This window comes from Psammomys obesus, unplaced genomic scaffold, assembly GCF_907164565.1.
Source record: "Psammomys obesus unplaced genomic scaffold, mPsaObe1.curated_primary_1811, whole genome shotgun sequence".
Taxonomy (NCBI): domain Eukaryota; kingdom Metazoa; phylum Chordata; class Mammalia; order Rodentia; family Muridae; genus Psammomys; species Psammomys obesus.
The window spans coordinates 2764402-2791500 of record NW_026596162.1 but is presented as its reverse complement, the minus strand read 5'-3'; the positions used below and the strand labels follow the sequence as shown (position 1 = coordinate 2791500).

At 43.8% G+C, this 27099-nt stretch overlaps 1 protein-coding gene across 1 annotated transcript in view; it reads left to right on the top strand.

Moving 5' to 3' along the window:
• Positions 1–27099, top strand: part of F13a1 (coagulation factor XIII A chain) — a 175253-nt gene that overhangs the window by 120238 nt on the left and 27916 nt on the right. The window contains exons 11-13 of the mRNA XM_055595172.1: positions 4446–4599; positions 17827–18114; positions 23140–23300. Coding sequence (XP_055451147.1) covers positions 4446–4599; positions 17827–18114; positions 23140–23300 — 603 coding nt within the window. The remainder of the gene's footprint in view (positions 1–4445; positions 4600–17826; positions 18115–23139; positions 23301–27099) is intronic.

The window sequence follows — 27099 nt, the reverse complement described above, 5'->3', positions numbered from 1 at the left end:
CCGTTGAGAGGCTAAGGCCAAATCAGAAGACAGCCTTTATGGGGTGCTAAGGGTGGAAGGTGTACTAAGACAGGGCTATATAGTGAGTTCCAAGCTGTGGTACACAGGATGACCTGTATCAGGAGTTAAATACAGGAGCTGCCAAGATGGTTCAGTGAGTGAAGACCCTTGTTGCGAAGCCTGACAACCTGAGCTCAGTCCCTTGAACAGAATGCTGGACAGAGAGAACTGATTTCTGCCAGTGTCCTCTGACCTTCACAGATGCCTCCCAACACACACAAACAAATAAACAATCATTTAAAAAACACCAAAACATATATATAAAGCAGTGATTCTCGACCTTCCTAATGCTGTGACCCCCCCAACCATAAAGTTATTTTCTTGCTACTTCATAACTGTTCATGCTACTGCTATGAATTGTAATGTAAATATCTGATATGCAGAATATGTGATTTGAGACCCCCCCACACACAGGGATCACAATCCACAGATTTAGAACCTCTATGCTGTGCTATGCTATGCTATGCTATGCTATGCTATGCTATGCTATGCTATGCTATGCTATGCTATGCTATGCTATGCTATGGAGAGCTTTCCCAAGCAATTCTGATCTACCTACCAACCCTTCAACTGAAGTCATTATCTTTCCCATGTTCAGAGAAAGTCGCACAGCCTGACTTCATTATTCATTGCAGTGTTATCTGTGCATAATTACTGCTCTGGGCAGTTGGCTGCAGCTGGGGCCTATCTCCTGCACCTTTTTGAGCACCTAGATTGTTCATCATTAGATATGGATACAGAACTAGCACACCAATAATTGGACTGAGAGCAAGCTGATGCCACTTTCCCCCCACCTCCCACATAAAGAAAGGCTATCTCAGCCATACATTACTCCTGTCCGCTTCCCACAAGAGGCAGTGTTGTGGGGCTGGCCTGGGGTTTCAGCTCCATACGCTTCTTCAGCCGTAGGTGAACGAAGCCCAGGACTTAATCACTTCACCGTTAACCTTGTCCTCCTGGGAAACTGTGGGCTATGGCAAGGGTTGGGATTAGGGGATGTTTATTATCACTGTTTGGGGAGGTTGAAAGTAAGGAAACAGCTGTCATGAGTGTGTTGCCTCCTACAGAAGGAATGTTAGCACTCTCAGGAGCTCATTTAAATATACCCAAGGAGAAACGTTTCTTAGGTAGTTGTCTGTTCTTTCTTGCTCTACTTTCAGAGGTCCCATCACAGTCGTAGGTTGCATTAAGCCCCAAGCATGGTGGTGCCTAGGTGAGAGAGGAAGTATGCAATGAGGTTCAAGGGGATAGGGCCAGCCCGAGTCAAAGTTCAAGGGGATGGGCTTATGGGATATACCAGGTCAAAGGTCAAAGATAGGCAATGGACTATTGGCTAAAATTGAAGGTCAAAGAGACAAGCTCTTGACCAGAAACAAACAAATAAACAATAACAAAAACAAAATCCTGAAAATTAGAGGGAAAAGGCCATGGACCAACCAATGTAAAGATGAAGAGAATGAGTTTGGGGTTTGCTCAGGGACTGTATCTCTCCAACAGCTTCCTGATACAAGCCCACAAAACTTCACTTGCCCTGATGAGTCATCTGTAGCAAATAGACTAAAACAGACTTTGTGAGATTGGTGTTTGTGGCTTCCATTTTCACCTACAAGAAGTCTTGGAACATTATAGGGCAAGTGTTGACTACATTCACCCCTAGCAGAGGCCATATTAAGGAAGTATGGAAAGTTGTTCTCTTTAACCACAAATTTTAATGTTAGGAGTATATCACCATATCTGCACCATTATGCTATGGAGAGCATGCCTGTGTGGACAGTCATGTGTGGACATGTCATGTCATGTCCACACATGACTGTCCACACAGATCTTGTCTCATGCTGAACTAAAAGATTCCTATAAAACTAGCAAAACAGGAATGAGGGATTACCATGTCACAGAAACCAGAGCTGAAGTTCACAGTGACTGACATGGCTTCCTGCAGGGCTATGTCCAGCAGCAGTGCCCAGGCCTCCAACCATTAATCCAACATCGCTCTGGAAGCTGAGAGGCCTTGCACCTGCCCATCTTCCACCTTCCTTCTTTTCTTCTTCAGCTCATAGACACCTACGCAGCTTGCATATTTCAACCTGTTATTCTTTGCCCACCTCCACACTAGTCTGTGCACTCACAAAGGATCTTGGAGTTGCCCTCTCACAATGCTTATGGTACTGTCTCCAATAAGTTCTCAGTCCTGGGTATGCATTAGGGTCATCCAAGACCATTTTAAAAATATATTCAGAATGCCACCAGGGCTTCCTAAATCAGGCATATACTTGTTTTTAAGTCATTCCCCTAGCCACCCTGGTGATTCTGACTCCCAGTATCTCACACACACACACACACACACACACACACACACACACACACACACACTGTGTCAACTCTATAATGGAAGGGCCAGATCTCAGCATTAGGGCTCTGGCACTTTCGATGCTATCTGAGAAAGCTATTAAATAATACATAATTATCGATAACATTTACTGAGTGTTACCTCTATGCCAGGCACTATGGTAAGTAGTTCACGTGCATTTATTTCAGTTAATTCTGCCAGTAATCCTGTGAGGAGGGCACTTTTATTACCTCACTTAAAGGAGTAGGAGCTGAGCTGGGACAGAGCTGGAAAAACATATATACCGGGGACAATTGACAGTGCTGCTGTTTCCCACCTGATGCCCTGGTAATAAGCAGAACTCCATAACAGCAGCGAGTATGTGCACCACAGCAGGGGACTGTGGAATCAGCCACCTCCCGGGCAGATTTGGCCCTGCCTCTAGAAAGCACCCTGGGGACACAGAACCTTGAAAGAGCGTGGGTTCAACTTCATTCCCAAGGTACTGTCTCCAGTTTCTACAAACAGCATTGTGTAGATGCTGAATCACCAGAAATTGTCTGGATTCCTCCGGGATGGTTTAATTATATTTTTTTAATTAAAATGCATTCTGCTGCAAGTGACACAGATATGAGCGAAATCGACAGGGGTTTCTTCTTTCTATGAAATCCTGAACTTGGCAGTCCAAGCTTTGTCTCTTTGAATGGCTCATCTGTCCTGCAAGCCTCTTTCCTCTCAGCTAGTTTCTCATGGCTGACCAAGTTTTTCTGTTTTGGGTAGACAGAAGGTAGACAATAGCTCCAATCAGTGTGCCACTCCCCATGAAGGTGTGTAAGGGAGAAAGGGAGGGAAGATTTTCCTATGCCCCTCTCTCATTTGGTAGCAGTTAGAATTCTTCCCAAGAAGTCACCTTGCTGACTTTCTTCCCTCCTACAAGAAGGTTTCATGGCCTTTGCTAGCAGGAAGGCAAGGAGTGAGAATTATGCTCCCAGTTTCCTCCCCCCCCCAAAAAAAAGGTTGAGTTCACTGGGAAGAGAAGGGAAAGAAAGAAATGTTACTGACGAGAGAAATGATAGGCACTATCAGTTAGTCTCCCTTGAGTCATGACTGATCCAAAGTGGATTCTCCTCCATAGTGCTTTAAGCCTTTTTATTTATTTCTATTGGTGTGTGTGTGTGTGTGTGTGTGTGTGTGTGTGTGTGTGTGTGTGTGTATGAAGGCACATGTCTGCCATGGCATTTATATGGCAATAAGAGGACTCTGTGGCATGGTTCTATCCCAGCATCTTTATATGGGTCCTGAGAACTGACTCCGGTGGTCAGGCCTGAATGGCAAGCACCTTTTCTAGAAGAGCTTTCACTCTCAGCCCAGGATGTTTTTAAAACGAGCTTGTCCAATGGCTTCACTTCTGTTGAAGAAAGAAAGGAGCTCAGTTCTACAGTGTGGGTATCTACAACACGGAGCATTAAAGATCTTGGAGATGGGAAATTTACTTTGTTTTTTCCTACAGCATGATGTCTGTGCATCTCAGTGTGACTTGAGAGGGCAATGTGTGCTGACAAATGATGATCTAATCCCGACTCTTCAGTCAGTTGATGTGTCAGGAGCTTTATACTCTTCTCGGCATTCTAATGTATATCACAGACTGTATTAACCAGAGCCATGGAAAACTCACAAGGAATTTCCTCACTCCAACTGAATGTTAGTGCCCCTGACTGAACTTTTTTATGCCTTTGCCTTCACTTCCTTGTCTCTAGTAACCCCTACTTTGTTCTCTTCTTCAAGATCAGCAACTTCCATTTCCACAAAGTGAGAATGTATGGTATTTGTATTTCTGTATCTGGCTCATTTCATTTAGCATAATGCCTTCCAGAACTACCTGTACTGCTACAAATAGCAGGATTTTATGCATTTTATGGCTAAATAGTATCCTTGGCTATATGTTTACCTATTCACCACTGGTGAGCATCCATGTTAATCACGTTTTAGCTGATGTGAATGCTGCAATTAGGAACAAAAACATTTGATGATGGCTAATGAGCTCCTTTCCTGTTTCTAGGTCAACAGCGATCTTGTTTACATCACCTCCAAGAAAGATGGCACTCATGTGGTAGAAGCCGTGGATGCCACCCATATTGGGAAGTTAATTGTGACCAAAGAAATTGGAGGAGATGGCATGCAGGATATTACTGATACTTACAAATTTCAAGAAGGTAATTTGCTACAACTGAATGCATTTTTCCCAATTCCATTTAGTACTTATTCACTGTCAAGATGAAATATGTTCCAGAGAATGGCCTGGTATTCGCAGCATCTGGTATAAGGGCAGAAACAAAAACTCTCACAAGCAACAGACACCTACAGTTCGTCATTATTTTGCTTGACTGTTTTGAGCAGAATTCCCCTTCACATGGCTTGTGATGTGAATTTGTTTCAAATTCCACTTCAGTAGACTATATAGAATGTATTCTTGCTTATATGAATGTATAAGCAAGAATCCCATTAGAACATACTATCTGCATGATATCAACTTAATTAAATAATAGAAATTAAGTCACTACCTCACATTTGTTAAGTACTTTACAAATTATTTTTAACACATTGTTCCATTAGGTTGTCATGGAAACCTTCTGGTGCATATGATAGATTGATAAGATAGTACAAACTCACTAATTTAGGATAATTAGGTTGAAGCCAAGTTTCAATTACAAATTAATGTTGTGGTGAGGGGTGGAAACTTCTGTTGTATAGTATATTTCAAATCATACTATCGTGTTCAGTGACATCTCAAACAATAGTATCTCGACAATCCTAACAGTGCACAGAACAGTTTCTGTCCCCACACAAGAAGTAGAATCATTATCCAGAGAAGGTTGTGGGAACAGAAAAATGCTGGGTCCTGAAAGAGAGTCCAAAGGACTGAAGAATGAGGAAAGACCTCATTTGAAGACATAAGGATAGGGATTCCAGGAAGCAGAACCATAGTCAAAGACAGGAAATGAGAAACAGCTCCAAATGTTTAGGGTATTGCTAGCCGAGATACTGCTTCTACCCTGGAATGCCCAGTGCCGGCTGAGTGAGAATGCTGGCTGTCTTGAGAGCAGAAAGATACAGTATTTTGGAAAAGGTTCACCTCCAGAGATTCTTAAGAGTGGCATTTATTTTAGTGAATGGATAAAAATTATGGCTAATTAGCATACACTAAATATTCATTGGCATTCCTGAAGTGCTAATGTGTGCAGGGTTTGTTTTCAGTGTTTTATACTGCCTCCTTGCTCTTATTTACAGAGACGATTTGCATTATAAAGACAAAGCCTGCTGAACTGAGACAGGTGTGCAGTGTTGACGTTTACAATTTTTGTCATCTGAACTCATGAATTTTTACTGTTTTTCCAAAATGGTTCGGTCTCTGCGTTTGGTAGGCTTCCACTGCACAATACAAACACACAAAAGAAAACTTCTCTCCCTTGTCGGCATTTTGACTTTTCTCTAGAAGGAAAGTTAAAAACAATACAAACACAATAAGACCAAGCAAGCAAACAATGCCCCCTCTTACAGAGATGCAAAGAAAACAACTTGAAAAAGCAAAAGAGAGACTCCTTAGAGCATGTGTAAGAAATACACTGCACCCACTCAGCAGCCTGTCTTAACCACACAACACACTCCTACATGGGGCTGGGGACACCACAGCCCTGCTGTGTGGCTTCCTGTGGAAGAAAGCAGAGCCCAGTCCTTGCTGTTCCAGAAGGCAACATGGCATGGGCAGATGGACCAAGTGCAGAGAAGGGCACCCACCAGAAAGGGCCTTCAAATCTTCACGGTATGTGTGGCATAAACCCATGTCTGCACCACGGTGATGTCTGAGCAGAATGGCCAAGGCAATTCATTCTGTCCCAATCTGGTAAACTGGCCCCTAAGTGCCATGAGGTCACAATGTACTCACCTGTTCGACACACCGAACTGGCACCTACAGTGTTCAGTGTGACTGAAACACTGAATCTAGGTAGGCTCGGTAGGAGAGCACTTGCCTGGTTCAAGTCTCAGCACTACCAAAACTGCTATCCAAAGAGTAAATGAGAATTTTAGGTTGTGCTGGGGAAAGAGTTCTTCAGGGAAATGGATGAAGCAGGATGGCAGTGTGAACGGCTTTTTTTTCTACTGAGGAGCTGTAGATGGTCCAATGAGTGAAAGGTGAGCTCACCATCCCTGCGAGCAGTGTTCAGCCATGGGATCAGATAGTGGATGAAGGCAGCAGTAAAACCACTGGAAAGAGATAAAAGCCTGCAGCAGGTCCCAGCTACCGTGAACTGTCAGTCCCAGAGGTGACAGTGGTCACCAGATAGGAACAGGGAAGGTTTAGATCTTAAGAGAGGAAGACACCTATCTATGAAAGAGAAGCTGGGGCTTGACCTGTGATACACAAATGTAAATCCAGATGCCCAGCCATTCATGAAGAAGACTCCTGGGGTCCCAGAGCACATCACCTTAACATGAAGGTGAAGCTCAGGGGAAAGGTGGTGGGTGTTTTGAACCAAGTAGAACTCCTGATACAATGTAAGAGACAATTCAACCGCCTTCTGGGCTACGATTTGACACCAGGTAAAAATGCATCTCTTGATCAAGGGTGCTTCCCAATCTAACTGGCCAAACTTTCCAGTGGAATGCTTTTCTGAGACTCGAGGGACTCCATCGGACTGTAGTGGGAAAAGGGATTGATTATTGATGTCTGCTCCTGGCTTTCAATAAGAGTGAGCAGTTATTGCTCCTGGCTGTGGATTTTCTACTCTGAATCTCGCGGTGTATTTTCTGTAACTTCTCTGAATCCACATCCACTGAATACGGACAGTAAAATATGAAGATGAATGAGAACAGAAAAGAAATTATACCAGATACAGGGATGGAATGATGCAGTTAATTAACTGATGGAAAGATTACTTTTCACTTCAACTAAAACAGCATCAATTTAAACTTTCTTCAAAACATAATATTAAGAAATGTTAAAGGCTTGAAAAGCAGAATTCTGAAAATGTTCTGTGGTGATAGATTCTCTTTTATGACGGTATCTGGACCCATTCTCTCTTTACTCCATCTATTACTCCAGCTATTGCTTCTCTCTCTCTCTTTCTCTCTCTCTCCATCTTTCTTCATCCATGCATGAACATTTAGGCATCTGCTATATTCAACTACTTCTCTTAACAGAACTGTTTGCAACACTCACTGTTCATTTCTACACATGCCCATTCTGTGCTCTTCTGCATCTGCTAGCCACCATCTTGAGAGACCTGGGGAGGGAGAATATATCCAGCCTGTTTCCTCCTGTCCTCTGGGGATCATCTGCAAGCAACATCCTCAGAGCCGCTCTTTTTAAACAAAATTTTTAAATTTATTACAATTTATTTAATTTGTATCCTAGATGTAGCCCCTTCCCTCATTCCTTCCCAATCCTGTCCTCCCTCCCTCTTTTCCTCCCATACCCCTCCCCAAGTCCACTGATAGGGGAGGTCCTCTTCCCCTTCCAACTGACCCTAGCCTATCAGGTCTCACCAGGCCTGGCTACAAAGTCTACTTCTGTGGCCTGCTAAGGATGCCCCTACCCCTCAGGGGGAGATGATCAAAGAGCCAGCCACTGAGTTCATGTCAGAGACAGTCCCTGTTCCCCTTACTGAAAACTCATTTGGAAACTGAGCTGCCATGGGCTACATCTGTGCAAAGGATCTAGGTTATCTCCATGAAAGTTCCTTGGTTGGAACATCAGTCTCAGAAAAACCTGTGCCCAGAGTTTTTGGTTCTGTGGCTCTCCTTGTGGAGCTCCTGTTCCTCCAGGTCTTTCTATCTCCCTCTTCTTTCATAGGATTCCCTGCACTCTGCCCAAAGTTTTGCTATGAGTCTCAGCCTCTGCTTTGACACCATGCTGGGTAGAGTCTTTCAGAAGCCCTCTCTGGTAGGCTCCTGTCCTGTTCCCTGTTTTCTCCCTCTTCAGAAGTCTATACTGTTTGCCTTTCTGAGTGAGGACAGAGCATTTTGCCCGGGGTCATTCTTCTTGCTTAGCTTCTTTAGGTGTACAGATTTTAGTATGTTTATCCTATGTTATATGTCTAATGTCCACTAATAAGTGATTATATACCATGTGTGTCTTTCTGATTCTGGGACACCTCACTCAGGATGATCTTTTCTAGTTCCCACCAATTGTCTGAAAATTTCATGATTTCCCTGTTTTTAATTGGGGAGTAGTATTCCATTGGGTAAATGTACCACAATTTCTGTGTCCATTCCTCAGTTAAGGGACATCTGGGTTGTTTCCAGGTTCTGGCAATTACAAATAAAGCTGCTATGAACATGTTTGAGCAAATGTCCCTTCTGTATACTTGAGTATCTTTTGGATACATGCCTAGGAGTAGTATTGCTGGATCTTGAGATAGCACTATTCCTAATTGTCTGAGAAAGTGCCAGACTGATTTCCAAAGTAGTTGTACAAGTTTACATTCCCACCAGCAATGGAGGAGGGTTCCCCTTTCTCCACATCCTCTCCAGCATGTATTGTCACTTGAGTTTTTTATCTTAACTGTTCTGATTGTGTAAGGTGAAATCTCAGGGTCATTTTGATTTGCATTTCCCTGATGACTAAGGATGTTGAACATTTCTTTAAGTGTTTCTCTGCCATTCAATATTCTTTTTTTTTATTTTTTTCTTTATTAATTACACTTTATTCACTTTGTATCCCCCCTGTGGTTCCTTCCCTCCTCCCATCCCAATCCCTCCCTTCCTCCACCCTCTGCATGCATGCCCCTCCCCAAGTCCACTGATAGGAGAGGACTTCTTTTCCTTCCTTCTGGTCCTAGTCAATTAGGTCTCATCAGGAGTGGCTGCGTTGTCTTCTTCTGTGGTCTGGTAATGCTGCTTCCCCCTCAGGGAGAGGTAATTAAAGAGCAGGCCAATCAGTTCATGTCAGAGACAGTCCCTGTTCCTATTACAATGGAACCCACTTGGATACTGAACTGCCATGGGCTACATCTCTGCAGGGGTCTTAGGTTATCTCCATGCATAGTCCTTGGTTGGAATATCAGTCTCAGGAAAGACCCCTGTGCCCAGATTTTTTGGTTCTGTTGCTCTCCTTATGGAGTTCCTGTCCTTTCCAGATCTTACTGTTTCCCACTTTTTCCTAAGATTCCCTGTACTCTGCCCAAAGGTTGCCCATAAGTCTCAGCATCTACATTGATAGTCTGCAGGGCAGAGCTTTTCAGAGGTCCTCTGTGTCAGGCTCCTGACTTGTTCCCTCTTTTCTCCATCTTCTGATGTCCAGCCTCTTTGCCTTTCTGGATAGGAATTGAGCATTTTAGCAAGAGTCCTCCCTCTTAATTAGTTTCTTTAGGTGTACAGATTTTAGTAGGTTTATCCTATATTATATGTCTATATGAGTGAGTATATACCGTGTGCATCTTTCTGCTTCTGGGATAGCTCAATCTGGATGATCTTTTCCAGATCCTACCATCTACCTGCAAATTTCATGATTTCCTTGTTTTTTTATTGCTGAGTAATATTCCATTGTGTAGATATACCACAATTTGTGCATCCATTCCTCCACTGGGGGGCATCTGGACTGTTTCCAGCTTCTGGCTATTACAAATAAGGCTGCTACAAACATGGTTGAGCAAATGTCCTCATTGTGTATTTGAGAATCTTTTGGATATATGCCTAGGAGTGGTATAGTATCTTGAGGAAGCGCTATTCCTAGTTGTCTGAGAAAGCGTCAGATTGCTTTCCAGAGTTTACAAGTTTAAAGTTGTACAAGAATGTGCAAGTTTACATTCCCACCAGCAGTGGAGGAGGGTTCCCCTTTCTCCACAACCTCTCCAGCATGTGTTGTCTCTTGAGTTTTTGATCTTAACCATTCTGATGGGTGTTAGGTGAAATCTTAGGGTCATTTTGATTTGCATTTCCCTAATGGCTAATGAGGTTGAGCATTTCTTTAAGTGGTTTCTCTGCCATTCGATATTCCTCTGCAGAGAATTCTCTGTTTAGCTCTGTGCCCCATTTTTTAATTGGATTACTTGATTTTTTGCTGTTTAACTTCTTTAGTTCTTTGTATATACTGGATATTAGCCCTCTGTCAGATATAGGGTTGGTGAAGATTCTTTCCCAATCTGTAGGCAGTCGTTTTGTTCTGAGGACAGTGTCCTTTGCTTTACAGAAGCTTTTCAGTTTCATGAGGTCCCATTTATTGATTGTTGCTCTTAGAGCATGTGCTGTTGGTCTTCTGTTCAGGAAGTTGTCTCCTGTGCCAATGAGTTCAAGGGTATTCCCCACTTTTTCTTCTAAGCGGTTTAGTGTGTCTAGTTTTATGTTGAGGTCTTTGATCCACTTGGACTTTACTTTTGTGCAGGGTGATAAGTATGGATCTATTTGCATTTTTTTACATGTAGACTTCCAGTTAGACCAGCACCATTTGTTGAAGATGTTGTCTTTTTTCCATTGAATGGATTTGGCATCTTTGTCAAAAATCAGGTGTCCATAAGTGTGTGGATTTATGTCAGGGTCTTCTATTCGATTCCATTGATCCACCAGTCTGTTTCTATGCCAGTACCATGCAGTTTTTATTACTGTTGCTCTATAGTACAACTTGAGATGTGGGATGGAGATACCTCCAGAAGATCTTTTACTGTAGAGAATTGTTTTAGCAATTCTGGGTTTCTTGTTGTTCCATATGAAATTGAGAATTTTTTCTCTTTTGAGAATTTTCTGTTTAGCTCTGTACTCCATTTTTTTAGTTGGATTACTTGATTTATTGCTGTTTAAGAACTTCTTTAGTTCTTTATATATCCTGGATATTAATCCTCTGTCAGATATAGGGTTGGTGAGGATCTTTTCCCAGTCTGTATTCTGTCATTTTGTTCTAATGACAGTGTCCTTTGCTTTACAGAAGCTTTTCAGTTTCATGAGGTCCCATTTATTGATTGTTGATCTTAAAGCCTGTGCTGCTGATGTTCTGTTCAGGAAGTTGTCTCCTGTGCCAATGAGTTCAAGGCTCTCCCCACTTTTTCTCCTAACAGGTTTAGAGTGTCTGGTTTTATGTTAAGGTCTTTGATCCACATGGACTTTAGCTTTGTGCAGGGTGATAAATGTGGATCTATTTGCATTTTTCTATATGTGGATCTCCAGTTAGAGCAGCATCATTTTTTGAAGATGCTATCTTTTTTTTCATTGTATGATTTTCGCTTCTTTGTAAAAAATCAGGTGTCCACAAGTGTGTGGGTTTATTTCTGGGTCTTCTATTTGATCCCATTGATCCACCAGTCTGTTTCTATGATAGTACCATGCAGTTTTTATTACTGTTGCTCTATAGTACAGCTTGAGATCAGGGATGGAAATACCTCAAGAAGATCTGTTATTGTAGAGGATTATTTTATCTGTTCTGGATTTCTTGTTATTCCATATGAAGTTGAGAATTTTTCTTTCAAGGTCCGTTAATATTTGTTTTGGTAATTTGATGGTAATTGCATTGAATCTGTAGATTCCTTTTGGCAGGACGGCCATTTTTACTATGTTAATCCTGCTGAGCCATGAGCATAGGACATCTTTCTATCTTCTATATGTTTTTCTATTTCTTTTTTCAGAGACTTGAAGTTTTTTTTTTTTTTTTTCATACAAGTCTTTGACTTGCTTGGTTAGAGTTACACTAAAGTACTTTATGTTCTTTGTGACTGTTGTGAAGGGTGCTGTTTCCCTATTTTCTTTCTCAACCCATTTGTCTTTTGTATACAGGAGGACTACTGATATTTTTTTGAGTTAATTTTTTATCCAGCCACTTTGCTGAAGGTGTTTATCAGCTGTAGGAATTCCCTGGTAGAATTTTTGGGGTCACTCATGTATACTATCATATCATCTGCAAATTGTGATACTTTGACTTTTTCCTTTCCAATTTGAATCCTTTTAATCTCCTTTATTGTTCTATCAAGAACTTCAAGAATATTGTTGAAGAGATATGGAGAGAGTGGGCAGCCTTGCCTTGTCCCTGATTTCAGTGAGATTGATTTAAGTTTCTCTCCATTTAGTTTAACGTTAGCTATTGGCTTGCTGTATATTGCCTTTACTATGTTTAGGTAAGTGCCTTTTATCCCTGATCTCTCCAGGATTTTAAACATGAGAGTTGGATTTTGTCAAATGCTTTTTCAGGATCTATGGAGATGATCATGTGAATATTTTTCCTTCGGTTTGTTTATATGGTAGAATACATTGATGGATTTCCATCCCCTGCACCCCTGCATATCTGGAATGAAGCTTATTTGGTAATAGTGGATAATAATCTTTGATGTATTCTTGGATTCGGTTTGTGGGTGTTTTCTTTCTTTCTTTCTTTATTTATTTTTTTAGTATTTTTTTGCACCAATGTTCATAAGGGAGATTGGCCTAAAATTCTCTTTCTTTGTTGGGTCTTTGTGAGATTTAGGTATCAAGGTGACTGTAGTTTCATAGATGAGTTTGGTAATATTCCCTCTGTTTCTATATTGTGGAATAGTTTGAAGAGTATTGGTGTTAGCTCTTCTTTGAAGGTCTGGTATAATTCTGTGCTGAAACCATCTGGCCCTAGGTTTTTATTTTTTTGGATGGGAGAATTTTGATAACAGCTTCTATTTCCTTAGGGGATATAGGACTATTTAGTTTATTTACCTGATTTATTTAATTGATTTATTAAATCAATTAAATTACCTTAAAGGTAATTTATTGAATTACCTTAATTTATTTAATTGATTCTGCTTTGGTAAGTGGAATCAAGCAAGAAAATTGTCCATTTCATTTAGATTTACAAATTTTGTGATATATAGGCTTTTGTAGTAAGACCTAATGATTGTTTGAATTTCCTCAGTGTCTGTCATTTTGTGGCCCTTTTCATTTCTGATTTTACTGATTTAGATAGTGTCTCTCTGCCTTTTAATTAGTTTGGATAAGGGTTTATCTATCTTGTTGATTTTCTCAAAGAACCAGCTCTTGGTTTCATTGATCCTTTGAACTGTTATCTTTGTTTTTAGTTTATTGACTTCAGCCCCGAGTTTGATTATTTCCAGCTATCTAGTCTTCTTGGGTGTGTCTGCTTTGTTTTTTCTAAGACTTCAGTTGCTTGTATGAGATGTTTTGAGTTTCTTTATGAAGACACTTAGTGCTATGAACCTTCGTCTTAGCACTGCTTCCATTGTGTCCCACAAGTTTGGGTACGCTGTGCCTTCATTTTCATTGACTCCCGAAGCCGCTCTTAACTTCACAGCGGCATTGTCATCAGTGTCTTCAGGCGCCAGCCTGCCTACCCGCCTAGCTTCCTGATGGTGTTCACCCCTTTCTTGTCACAATTCTCTTGTTTCTATAGCAGAGCTCTCTCATGGTTCCACTTCACCTATCACCTATTGTGTTCACTGTCTCCTGCAATCTAGGCTTGCCTTTCTCCACTCCACTCCAAATGCCCCTTGCTTCTGGCTGCCCTTCCTGGGCCCCAGGCCTACCAAATGTATGTTCTTCCTGGATACCTGTGGTTAACTCTCACAGATGCAGTGATCACCCCCCAAATCTGCATCTCAACCCAGGTCTTACACGGGTGTGCCACAGAAACCTCAAGCCAAATCTTCCCAAATTCTACTCCCTCCTTTTCCCCCTCCCCATCCTGTCCATTCACTCTCACTTTCTATCCTAATGAGGACATCCGTTATGGATCCAAATTTAGCTACCAGGGAAATAGGTAGCAAATCCTTCACTTGCCTCATCTGTAACAGCCCTCGAGTACAGCTCTTCTCTCTGATTCTATAATCATGCTCTGAGAATGAAACGGCATTCTGTGCAGAAAAACTTGATACAGAGCCTGACATGTGATGAGGATCCAGCAAGAGTTAATTTCTCCTTCTAATAGTAATGCCGCCTTTGCTACCATTACTGCTCAGAGTATTTCTGGCTATATTTTTGCCTGGGAAATTAGCCGTAGCTTACTGCTCCCTCCTCAGTGTAACCCTTTCTCTCCACAGAAGCAGTGAGTGCTCCATGACATGTATGCCTGAGCCTATCAAGGGAGTCTTCCCAGCGCCTCCAGAACGCGCCAGGAATAATCCACAAAGCCAAGCTAGCTGACTTTTTGGCCTCCTGGCTGTACTATGATCATCCACAGCTGTCACATGCAACAGCCAAATGAGCAGCTGTCACTCTTTCCAAGTAGCCAAGCTCTTGCATGCGTCCCTGTCTTTTCCCGCTATGCTAAAAAGAGGGTTCCCGTGCAAGCTAAGGGTGTTTTATGTCTCGCGTATCTAGGGTCCTTATTAAATGTCTTTCCCAGCATCTCTGACCTACAAATCTACGCTGTGATAGCTCTTCACCTACCCCTCTGGACCCGTGAGTGAAGAACTCTTTCTTAACGGTGTCTAGCACAATGTCTGTTCCCAGGACCCCAGGGCTGTGAGATAAGCAAAGGGAGGGTCACAGGGCCATGCTCTCATGGGCCACCTAAGCTGAGTGTGCACTCTAGAGAAGATGTTATAGAGACAAAAGTTCTGCCTTATGCTGAAAACAGCATGTATCTGAAAGCCTCCCCCCCCCAGACTCTCAGTGTCTGCCTGGACCCCCTAGGGATACAGTGGTGGACAAGACAGAGAGCATCACTGCCCCCCTGGGGTCTATGTTCCAGTTGAGGAGGTGACACTGCACAGGACAATTACTGTGCTGAGGAAAAGGAAAGAAAACCTGGGGTCTGGGGCTATATTCACAGAGTATTGAGAACCTTAAGGAGAGGGTGTTGAGACCATGACCAGAAAGAACAGTGAGAGGCGCTTTATCCAACATGAAGGAGCCAGTTAACACCCTCGTTCTCAGTAAGGTGTTTTTGACCTCGCTCCTGCAGAACACAGAGATGTCTCAGAGAGCAGAGTCTGGCTCTAGATAACTCCTTACTGGTGCCTGATACAAGAGCACACAATGGCTGCTGGAAAGCAGGGACAAGTGTCTTAGGCTCTGACAAACTTTCCCATTTCCCACTTCCTGCCTGAAATGGCCTCTGCCAGCCTGCAACTGCCCTGTCCACGGGACAGAAGTAGAATTGAGGTTGCACAATCAGAACAGCCTCTCAGGATGCTCAGTGTGCAAGCCTCGCTTTGCCCCTTTCTCATGCCTGGGCCAGCTCAGTTCCTCTCTCCCAAGGCAGCCATGGACTTCCCGTGCTTTGTCTAAATGCATCCTTGGTCCTCATCCAAACTGATAGTTGTTAATGCCCTCCTAGTCGTGGATCTGTTTGCCAGTTGATTGCTGCTAAAGTAGTCTACTGAACTTTCACGGCTGGTCTCTCCCCCCTTCCTTCCCTACCTGTCTTCCTCTAGTGGTTCTATAAACATGTGTCTGAGCCAATTCTGCTTCTAGACCTATTGTTTCTGGCACTTTCTTGCAGTCTTGACAGAGGAATTTATACTGCACGCTTGTGCACTTACACACACACACACACACACACACACACACACACACACACTGTATACAGCATTCCTTGGTGTTTTGTTCTGCCCTTCCAGACTAGTTTCCGTTTCTTACACCCCAACCCCCTCTGATCCACGTAACGGTTTTACGATGCGTGTACTCTTATGTCACTGCTGCGGATCCTGGTGCCTAGCTTGTGGTTGTTAGGAGACTTAGCAGAGCTGTTGCAAGCAAGTCTGCCACATGATTAGCATGTGATAATAAAGACCATCTGTTGACCTCCTCCCCATCACTGAAATTAGTTATTATTTTCTGACTTAATTTTTGGTATGGTAGAAGATAACACCTTTAAATGAACGTTATTAGAAACGCCTGCTATTCTTATCTTAAAGCGATTTTTTTTTCCCCACCAGCCATTCTCATACCTAGTTTTCATAAGCCAAAGAATTTGCGTTCATCTTCTCATCTCTGTCCTCCACCATAAAAAAACAAAACAACAAAAAACCTGTATGCAGAGATGTTTAGGATTTAAAAAAAAAAAAAAAAAAAGGCCACGTGTCTTCTGTACTTCCAACAGCCTACCTCTGCAGCTAACTACTCTATCCAAACTTTGTAAGTACTGTTAGTCTACAGCTTGTCAGGGAGTCAGGGTCTGAGCACAGCCCCCATCTGAGGCAACACTTCTGTCTCTGTTTCTTGCTTCCTTACCTGCTCATGCTATTTCTCTCTCTCTCTCTCTCTCTCTCTCTCTCTCTCTCTCTCTTTCTCTGTCTCTGCTCCTCTCTTACTCTGTATTGGTGTGTTTTCTCTCTGTGTCTCTGCCTTGCCCACTCTCACTGTGTGTGTGTGTGTGTGTGTGTGTGTGTGTGTGTGTGTTTGAAAAGCTGAGTATGGAATGCATTACCATGTTCATGCTAGACAAGTGCTCTTCCTCTGAGCTGTATCTCCAGCCTTTGGCTTTTGAGGCAGGATCTTACTTGGTAGCTCAGGCTGTCCCTGAACTCTCTTCCTGCCTCAGACTCCCAAGTGCAAAGGTTACAAATGCACACCACCATGCCTCCCTCCTCTTCCTCTCTTTCCTTCTCCATTTTCTCTCCTTTTTTACTCCGGAACAGACCCTTTCCTTCTCTTGCCTCCCCCTCTCCCCCACTATCCCTCCAGAAACTCACTTGTAAGACTTTTGCTCAAATAGTACTTATGTTTTAGACTGTATCAGGGCCAAGCAGCATTCAGACAGCAGTGCCTCAAAACTCTGCGCTCAGTGAGAGGCGACTGAGAGATTTTGGGTAACAAAGTTGTCAGGCTCAGCACCTTTGTGAGCTCAGGAAAGCTGTGGACCTTCAGCAGGTTAAGCCAGGCTTCCTCCAGGGGTCTGACCCAGAAGTCCTTGGACAGGAGAGCTTAACAACTGTCAAGAGCCTTGAAGCACTGTGCTTTGGGGTGCTGGTGGGCGCTTTAGGATGTATAAAAAGGGCATACAAGGGCCCTTCCTACCCCTAAAGTCATCTCAAAAGAGAGAGAATGGAAGGAACTAAATAGGAGGAGGACTGAAGGGGGACACGTCCTGTTTAGGTGCAGGGAAGGCTGGGAAAACATTGACAGCAGTAGGTGACATGACAAGTGGCGACGTTTTCCTAACTCTTTGCTTAGAGAACCCTAAATTCTAACCTCACGGCTGGGACTCAATCAGCCATGCAAATTGGTACCTGCCAAGCTCAGAAAAATGGACCAAGAGATTGGCCCACTGGTGAAACCCATTAGTAGTCTTCATAGCAGATATACCCTGCCCAGACACCAAGTACCCTGGCAGCCTTGGAGGGAGCACTGCCTATCTGGGAACTTAGTTTTGCAGAATCTAACATGAGGGTAGTGATCATACCTACCTCCAAGAGGCTGACAAGCTTTCAGAGGCCATTAATCAGTAAGGGTGGCACAGGGCTTTTTTTTTTTTTTTTAACTCAGTGGAGAGTATTTCCCTTTCACTGTTATTATCTGTGGGTCTCTTCTAGGTCAAGAAGAAGAGAGACTGGCCCTTGAAACTGCCCTGATGTATGGAGCCAAAAAAACCCTCAACACCGAAGGTGTTTTTAAATCAAGGTCTGATGTGGACATGGATTTTGAAGTGGAAAACGCTGTGCTGGGGAAAGACTTCAAGGTTACCATCACCTTCCGGAACAATAGCTCCAACCTCTACAATGTCTCGGCCTATCTTTCTGGGAACATCACCTTTTACACTGGAGTCTCCAAGACAGAATTCAAGAAGGAAGCCTTTGAAGTGACACTGGATCCCTCAACCTGTAAGCCAACAAACATCTCTCCATGTCGATCTCTCCATGACTTGTTGCCTGTTCTCTGTCTTACTGTCCACACTGCCAGGGTTTTGATTCTCACCAGATCCCACCATATTGGGGGCCACATTGTGGGAAAATTCTATAATACACCCAATCCTCTTATCTCTGTGTCTCATGAACAGAAATGAATGCTGAAATCTTCTAAGCCTAGCACTCTGTGAGTTGGAGAATTAAATGGAAACTCACCTCTTGCTATTTAGAGTGGGTTCTATGAACCCACAGCACCAACAATTTCAAGCCTTGGGCCACATCCAAGATTCTGAAACAGAATCTTCATTTGAGATCTAAACCTGCCACACAGGCCACATCAACCTCAGGCATCTTCCATGATTCCTGTTTCTTATATATTAAGGCAGAGTCTCCCATGGAGCCAATAGCCACTAACTCTACCTGGATTAGGAACCCAGCTTGCACCCAGGATACCATCTCTCCCAGCAGGCACAGGCATCTACCATGCTTGCCCAGTTCTAACACGGGTGCTGGAGACCTAGACTCAGGTCCCATGCTGCATAGCAATGGCTTTGTTCCCGGAGCCACCCGGAGCTCCTTCCTCCAAGGATGACCTAAAGGCTCCATCCCAGAGTCTGCTCAGAGCCATTCCCATTGGTGTCTCTTTCCTGTTTATTCTCTCAGCTTTCCGTGCATCTGTCAGGCCTGTTTTAGCACTATAATAATTCAGGATATTTGAAGCAGGGCAGGACTGACATGCCGCAGCATGCACTGGGGACTGCAATTCGAAAGGTCTCATTTTTCCTGGGGGTAAGGAGTATTAGGTGGACTCGATAGGCCTAAGATGGGCATAAGGAGTCAAGGAGAACTGTAGGCAGAGAGCTGAGTCAGAGAAAACTGAAAACGGACTGTCTCTGGATCAGATATGTGGTACTGAAAAAGAGAAGAAAAGGGGTACAGAAGCAATACTGTTCCTAAAGCAGAGATGAGCAAACAGGCCCCGCCCCACCAACGAGCCAATCACACATCTCTGTTGTTCTCAAGCTCTGCCGTGGCTAAGTCCCAGGACCTCAGAGTTGTGTCCTGAGAGAAAAAGAAAAACTATTCCTGAAAATTCCGATTCCAAGAAAACCAAATTGAAGGAGGCGAGTATTTCCAGTTTCTCTGATGTAGCTAGTGGTCGAGGCATCACTGTGGCATTTTCTTTGGAAGCTAGAAGATTCAGCTTTCTCTCTTCCCCCTAACCGAAGAGAGAAGAAAGGCTTCACACACACACACACACACACACACACACACACACAAAGGCAGTATGAAGGACTAAAGAGATGGCTCTCGTGCTTACTGGGGACAGGCATAATGAGCCTGGGAATCAGACAACTCTAAATATAAGGTGAGACCATATCCCCTCTGGATGTGTGTTCCTGGGCAGGTTATGTGAGCAAGATGGGCTCTCTCCTCATTTGTATATGGAAGCTGTACACAACAGGGTTATTTGATCTTTTCCTGCAAGGCTAATCTTGGTTGTCATGTTGACAGAGCTGAGAAGAGGGAACCTCCCTGGGTGGATTGTTTACATCAGTTTGGCCTGTGAGCGTGTCTGTGGGGCATTTTCTTGGGTGCTAATTGATGGGGGGGCACCCCTGGGTTGATAGTCCTGATTGCCTAAGGAAGCTGACTCACAAGCAGAGGAAAGAAGCCAGTAAGCAGCACTCCTCCATGGTTACTGCCTCCAGGGTCCTACCCTGAGCTCCTGTCTTGGCTTCCCTCAACTGTAACCAACTATCCCTTTCCTCCTGAAGTTATTTCTGGCTGTGGTGTTTCGACACAGCAACAGAAAGCAAACTGGAGGATCCAGGTTCTAACGTTTGCTGGATGAAGGGGCGTGCCCATCTTTGCAGAGTTTCTGCTTTTGTAGAGGAACCAGGCAATCAACAAGCAAGCAAGTTAGCAAATGCATCATCTGGTTGTATGTATAATAAAAAGATGCAAAGCAGATTAAGAGGGAGAGGCATGCTAGCCCTGTGGGATTACAACCACAAAATTAGAAAATTCTCTCTAGTATGGTGGTGTTAAACAGAGACCTGACAGAGAGTATTCCAGCCAGAGAATCCCAATGGTGTCATAAGATATCTAATGTTCTCAATGAGACACAAAGAACGGTGAAGAACTATTTTTGTCTGATATGGCATGGTCCTCAGTGTAAAGACTGATGGTAGGAGAAGGTAGAGCCTTTGAGAGGCAGAGCCTTGTGAAAGATAATTAGGATATGTGGGCTTAATTGACCTTGGAAAGGATTGGTTCTGGCCTGTGGAATGAGTCAGTTCCCGGGAGAACAGCTTATTATAAAGCAGGGCTGTTTTGTGAGCATGGCCCCTTACGCACATGGCCAGTTCACTTCCTGCTATGCCATCACCATGCTGTTTAGATGCTCCAGCCACTAACATTATAAGACAACTAAACCTATTTTCTTTATAAAATTACGAGCCCCTGTAATTTGGCACAACAAACAAAAACAGACTGAAATAAGAACAAAAGCAACCAAAGGAAAGTGATGGGTTTCAGCCACACAATGGATGTCAGCCCTTGTCCAAACTTTGACTTTACTTCTAGTGGGATAGTTCCTTCTAAGGCTTTGAGCGTAGCTTAACTTGGATTTTGAAAGCTCATACTGGGGCTGGGGAGATGGCTCAGTAACTGAGCGCACTTGCCACCTAGCATGGCAACCCCAAGTCCCATCCCCAACGTGCTGGAAGAAGAGAACCAACTCCTATTGCTTGTCTTCTGAGCTCCACTCATATGCTTGTGCCTACACATGGTGATAATTTTCTCAATTAAAATACAAGAAAGATCACACTGGCTGCTGTGCTAAGAGGCGCATAAAGGCAGAGATGGAGCTTGGCAACCAGTTGGAGGCTATAACAATCATTCAGCTGAAATCCGGTGGTGGTGTTGACAGTGATGAGAACAAGTCGGGTCTAAGCCTGTTCTGAGGGTAGCGTCCACTTGACTGGCATGTGCATGTAAGAGGAAAGAGTGGAGAAAATTCCATGGGTGACAAGTGTGAAAAGCCTTGACATTCCTGTTACTTTCCGACATCGTGGGAAGCTCCGGCTGGCTTGATATAGTCAAAGCCATGAAGGTAGCAGAGCCTAGATCCCGCTTGAGCGGGGATATTGAGCCAATGGCTGTATGCTTGAGCCCTAAGTGGAAATGTCTATGCTCCATCACATCTCTCTACATCAGAAATAGAGCACATCCCTTTTCCAACTTCACACACACCCTGTCAGTCTTTCTCCTTCCCTCCTTAACCCAATTAAAGGATGGGCTTAAGCCATTCCCTAGATGCAAAAGCAGCATGGCCAGCTCCCGCAGCCTCCCGCTCCTGCTCCTAGCTCTTCTCCACTATGATAGATTGTATGCCCTTAATCCAGAGGACAAAATAAACCTTTTCCAGAGATGAGTTTACATGGGTTAATGAACTAGAATGGATTACTCTACTGAGTCATTCATGTTGGGACTAAACCTAAGCCCAAGTCAATTTTAATACAGCTCTACCGCTCAAACCACCCAGGGCTTGTCCCAGATAACTTCATGGGAATTAGAACGTCATTCTTCTTTCACTAATTTACTAATTAATGCATGTATGTGCCATCAATTGCATGCAATAAAATTTGTGTTGCAATCTGAAGTAAATCTTAGCCTCTTGCAAAATCACATACCTCTGACCTTAATCAAGCATTCTTAGGTGACTATATTGCAAATAAAGTTTTCTAAGTAGAGTGAGAGGCAGACTTTTCAGATTGGTGATTAAAGGGAATGTGTGGGCTACAGTCAGTTTGGGAGATTTGAATAACTTAAACCACCCAGTACCTTCAAAGGTGCTATCATTGTCACTTGGCTATATTTAGTTTCCTTTGCTTTTCGGGAGAGATGAGGCAGCTCCAGCCTGTGTCTCCCTTGGCTTTCCCCAGACACCGTAAATGATGCTGGCAGCCTCCTATCTCCACCACTCATACAGTGAAAATCTATTCTTCCTTCTCTTGCCGCGTTTAATAAACTTTATCTAGAACAATTTCTTGTGCGGTGGCAAAACACAGTACTTATATAACAGACTATTTCAGGAGTACTGTTCTCTAGGGCTCTGATGCACAGCCCCGTTTCTTCAGTGCTGATTGAGACAAGGGGCTACTGCCAAGAAGAAGTGAGTCCAGAGGCTAAGGTTATAAGTGGTGATAGGAGCCTCTGCAAACATGGGCACAATGAAGGTGCACAAATCCTGCTACTCTAAGGAAACCTAGTAGCCAAACTCTTTCCCCCAAGAAAAGCCAGAAGAAGAGCACTGTTTGTTACTATTCTTGGAAACACCAGAGGGAAAAATACACTGTCTCTAAAGACATACATACCCAGGCTTGGCCTATAAAACTGTCCTTATGGGCTCTAGAATTCTGGGCTGTGGAAAATGAAGCCACAGAACCACATAGCCACAGATATAACTGTGCATCCTCGGCTTCCTTGGAGATTGGAAGCGATGTGAGGCCATGCCCCATTTCCATGCCATCCTGAGGAACTTATCCTCAACCCTGAAACCTAGCAGTAGTGTTTCAGCACAGAGGTCTTCCCAATCCAAAGAAAGGTCTTTGGTGGCCTTAGACTCCCATGCTCCTTTTCTGCCAACTTGGGATTGCCTTGACTCAAGTGAAAGCAGCCATAGTTGACACTCCTAAAGGCCCTATTTTTAATAGTTCTGATAAGGTCTTCCATTTTACAGCATTAAAAGCAATGCTTGAAAAGTTTGGCAACTCTTTTCTCTAGTAAAACATCACTGAATATTACATTTCTGGTGTATTCTTTCTTCACCCAAGAGGCAGGGGAGCTTGTCCCTAATTAACTCTTTGTATCTGACTTTTGCTGTGTTCCTGGTGACTTGTGTGCTAAAGTGAGGAGGATGGGAGAGAGCAAGTAAACCAGATCACATCTCATTCAGGTCTTGATGAAAGACTGTTGTTTTTTTCCTCCCTCCAGCCAACAAAACGGAGGTACTGGTCAGAGCGGGCGAGTATATGAGCCACCTTCTGGAGCAGGGCCTCCTGCACTTCTTCATCACAGCACGCATCAACGAGAGCAGGGATGTCTTGGCCAAGCAGAAGTCCATAGTGCTGACTGTCCCCAAGGTCATCATCAAGGTCAGTGAGCATCCAAGAAAGAAGGTCAAAGTACATAGTCGGATAGTCAGATGGGCAGACTGTGTATGTGTATACATATGGGGGTGGGGAGTAGGAGGGGGAGAGAGAGGTTCCAAAAAACATAATGGAGCTAGGATCCTCCTGTTCTTTGAAAGCAAGCCATTCTATATATAGTCAAGTACATGTAACACTCCTCTTCTCTCCTTATTTAAATATATAGATGTGACTGCAGATATAAATATAACCTGTGGTATAAACACACTTGTGGAGGAAGATAAATGTGTGTAATAGAGACAGAGACTCAGAACTCTCTGTGTCTTCAGAATAAAGTGGGTCAGGCCTGCAAACTACCTCCATTGTCCCATCTGCATCTTGGACAGTGATGTCACTCGCTGAGGTGTGACTGTAAACGGTAGGATGTGCAAGCTGAACTGTACAACTGGAGCGCAATGGCTGAATATGCATATGCCATTATAAGCACCCGCCAGATGAAAACATAGAGGATTCCCAGTTCTCCAGAAAGTTCCTCCCTGCTTTTTCCTGTTCACAGCCCTCCCCACTCACCAGGATGACAAATTGTCTGGCTTCTGTCACCATGGCTTGCTTTTACCACTTGGCTAATGGCTTCATTCGTACAGAGGGCATGGAGTTAGTCGTTCGGGTAGTATAGGACATTTCTTCTCAAATTGTTCAGGTGGCTTGGTAAAGGAAAGCTGGTGGAATGGAGATGGAAGACAGATGGGGACCTGTTTTACCTGCTTCTCAGGAACATAGACTAATTTCTGGTGGCATCAGTAGACAGACTTAACAAGGCACCTCCCTCCCCTGCAAGCAGGAAGCCAAGCATTCGGTGGTCAGCTTGGAGAATGGAGTTTTATGCCATCTGGACGTGGGCTTAGAGAAGTTCCCGGATATCTGGAGAGCATTCTTCTTTTAAATGCTCTGAGTGATTAGCATAGATCCTGCTAACAGGAAGTCCTTTAAAGTAACTAAACAATCCACATGGCCCCAGAGATAGGCCACTGGGCAGAAGTGAGAGGTAAACCTTGTTTCTTATGAGCCACTTGCTGTGATTCATTTTTTTTTAAAGCAAATGGTTATTGTATAGCATTCAATATGCCTGTTCTGCTTACTTACATACTGGACTCTGGCAGCTACTATCAAAGTATGTCACATATATAAGGTTTCAACACTCAATAACCCCCCTCCGGATAAGCAGTACAAACATTTCTACTTTGTGTATGAGAAAAAAAACTGAAGTACAGAGAGGCTGTAAAACTTGTGCAAGATCACATAGCCATCAAGAGGTAGATCTGGGTCTCCAAACACAGCAGGATAAGGAGTGCCTTGTTCTTAAACTCTGGCTCTGTGTAGATGGTACATGGACCACACCAAGATGAGGCTCACCCAAACCTAAAGATATATGGGGCCAGCGGAGGAACAGAATGCCAGAGCCTCTACCTCTAGGAAGATCTATGTCAGCCTATCTCTTCTTTAACTCTAGCCACTTACCATAGGCCCCTTATGCACAGAATGTAAATGAGGATATATAGGCTGAAGAAGAATCAGAATTCTGTAGGTAGACTCAGAAACAAATGCTACACAGGAAAAGTGGTCGCTTGGATCGCTTCAGTAGTGCTGTCCTGCCATGAGAACGTGAATTCAGTAGCTCGGGGAACAGGGACCACAGTAGCAGAAGTCACGCTGGCTCTTTCACAGTCAGGGGCCTTCCAGATCTCCCTCAGCCACATAGCAAAGGCACATTCTGCTGCTCTTTTGGGGATGTTAAGCAGGGCCTGTGCCCATTCTCAGATCTCTGCCTTTCCCACCAGAGGCAGAGTTCTTGTGTTCACCTCATTATGAAGCGATGGCTCGTCCCTGCCAAGATCTCAGGAGAAGCCTTTCCGAGCTGTGAAGTACTCAGACCACAGCACAAAACAGAATTTAATTGCACCGCTGACAATAAACTGTATATGGAAGAAACTGATTCCTTTGATCTTTTTAGGTATTATTAATTAGAATGTTTTTTAAGCTATCTTCTAGGTTTCTTTAAGGGCAACTGAACTCCCCAAGGCAGAACCAGAAATGTTTCATTCCACAAGTTAGCAGACCAGGGCAGGACTGCTAACCAGGATTGGTTGAGTTTAGTTTGGGTTTGTTTCCATGACAGAAGCAGGGATGTTGGCTCTGGAAGAAACTCAGTCAGAGTCAAGGCCATTAACTAAGACTGAAGTGTGAAAGAGAAGGAAGATCTGATTCTGTGCAGTTCTAATCCTGCCTGGAAAGAGTATAGGCATTATCACACAAGCCTTAATCATTAACTTAAAGGCTAACTAAATCCAAACAAGAAAAGAGATGTGCCAGGGGAAGGCGCTACACGCACTAATGCCACTCAGGTATCACCCAGCTGTGAATGGATTCCAGAAACTATGGGTAGTTTACTAGCCATCTGGGATACTGGAGACATGGAAAACAGAGCTGTATTCTTCAGATGACAGTCAGACACTGGAAGTGATGGGGAGGCCTGAGAAAGGCAAGAGAAAGGTCGCACGTAGGGGTGCTGGAAAGATGATAAGGAAATATTTTTTTGGAATATTACATGAGAGATCACTTCAGAGAACTGAGTCCCACAAATGGCATAAAACAGGAACTCTAAACACACTAAAAGTATGAAACCCACAATGGTTCAATACCCATAGGTCCAGAATTACTTAAGACATATGTCACCAAATGCTAGGGAAATGCTAGACTACTTTATCCATCCTATGGGATCACAGCAGGCTGAGCCTCTCCCAGATGCTGTGGATGGATATGCCAAGCACAGAGTAAACCAGAGAGAGCTAGTTAGGAGGACAGGCCTCCTTCCAGCTTCATTCTGCAGGTAGAAGGAGAGAGAAGGCCAGCATGCTGATAGCAGTGACAGTAGCTGCGACACATTAAACTATTTGCTCTACAGGAAAGTCATGTAACCCTACCAAGTCACTGAAACTCCTGCAGTCTGTTTCCACACTGGAGTGAGAATGATAATAGCAATTCTCAAGCCACAGAGTCTTTGTGTTGCATGGACCAAGGGTGCCTGGTGTATGCCACTGGTTCCTACTGAGGTTGCTTCTCTCTATAAGTGACTGGCTCATGGTTATAACTGACCAGGGATAGTCAGAGGCCTCTCTCCCAGGTCTTTCTTGGTGTACATATGAGACCTCTGGGCCACATTGTTCTCACATTGAAACAGGAAGCAGGAGTTGTGGCATCATCAACAGCAAGGCTTACATATGGCAAAGTTCAGAGAGTGCAGCTTTCAAGTGTTTTGTTGTTGTTGTTGTTTTTGCTGGCCTGCCTTCCTTATCAGGTGAGAAAGTATCCAGAAAACTCTTAACTCTGAGGGTTGGAATGTTATCCTGGCTCTGAGGTATCACACTGTCCCAAGGGTATCCTGAGCAATGGGAGCCCAAGAACCTCACAGCTCTGGGGTGGGACAGTGTCCCAATGGTATCCTAAAGCATGAGAACCCAGAAACCACACATTTCTGAGAGGAGGCCTTCTCAGCAGAGACATTGCATTTACCAAGGGAAGGTTGCCCCAGCCCTGATGAGCCAAGGAGGTTTGGAGCCTGAGCTCCACTCCTTCTCCAGCCATTGCAGCTTCCAAGAGAGGGTTACCCCAACCTGTAATGAGCTGAGGAGCTTTGGAGCCTGTGCTCTGCTCCTTCCCTCCTCCCTTCCCTCCTCCCTTCCCTCCTCCTCCTCCCCTTCCTCCTCCTCCTCCTCCTCCTCCTCCTCCTCCTCCTCCTCCTCCTCCT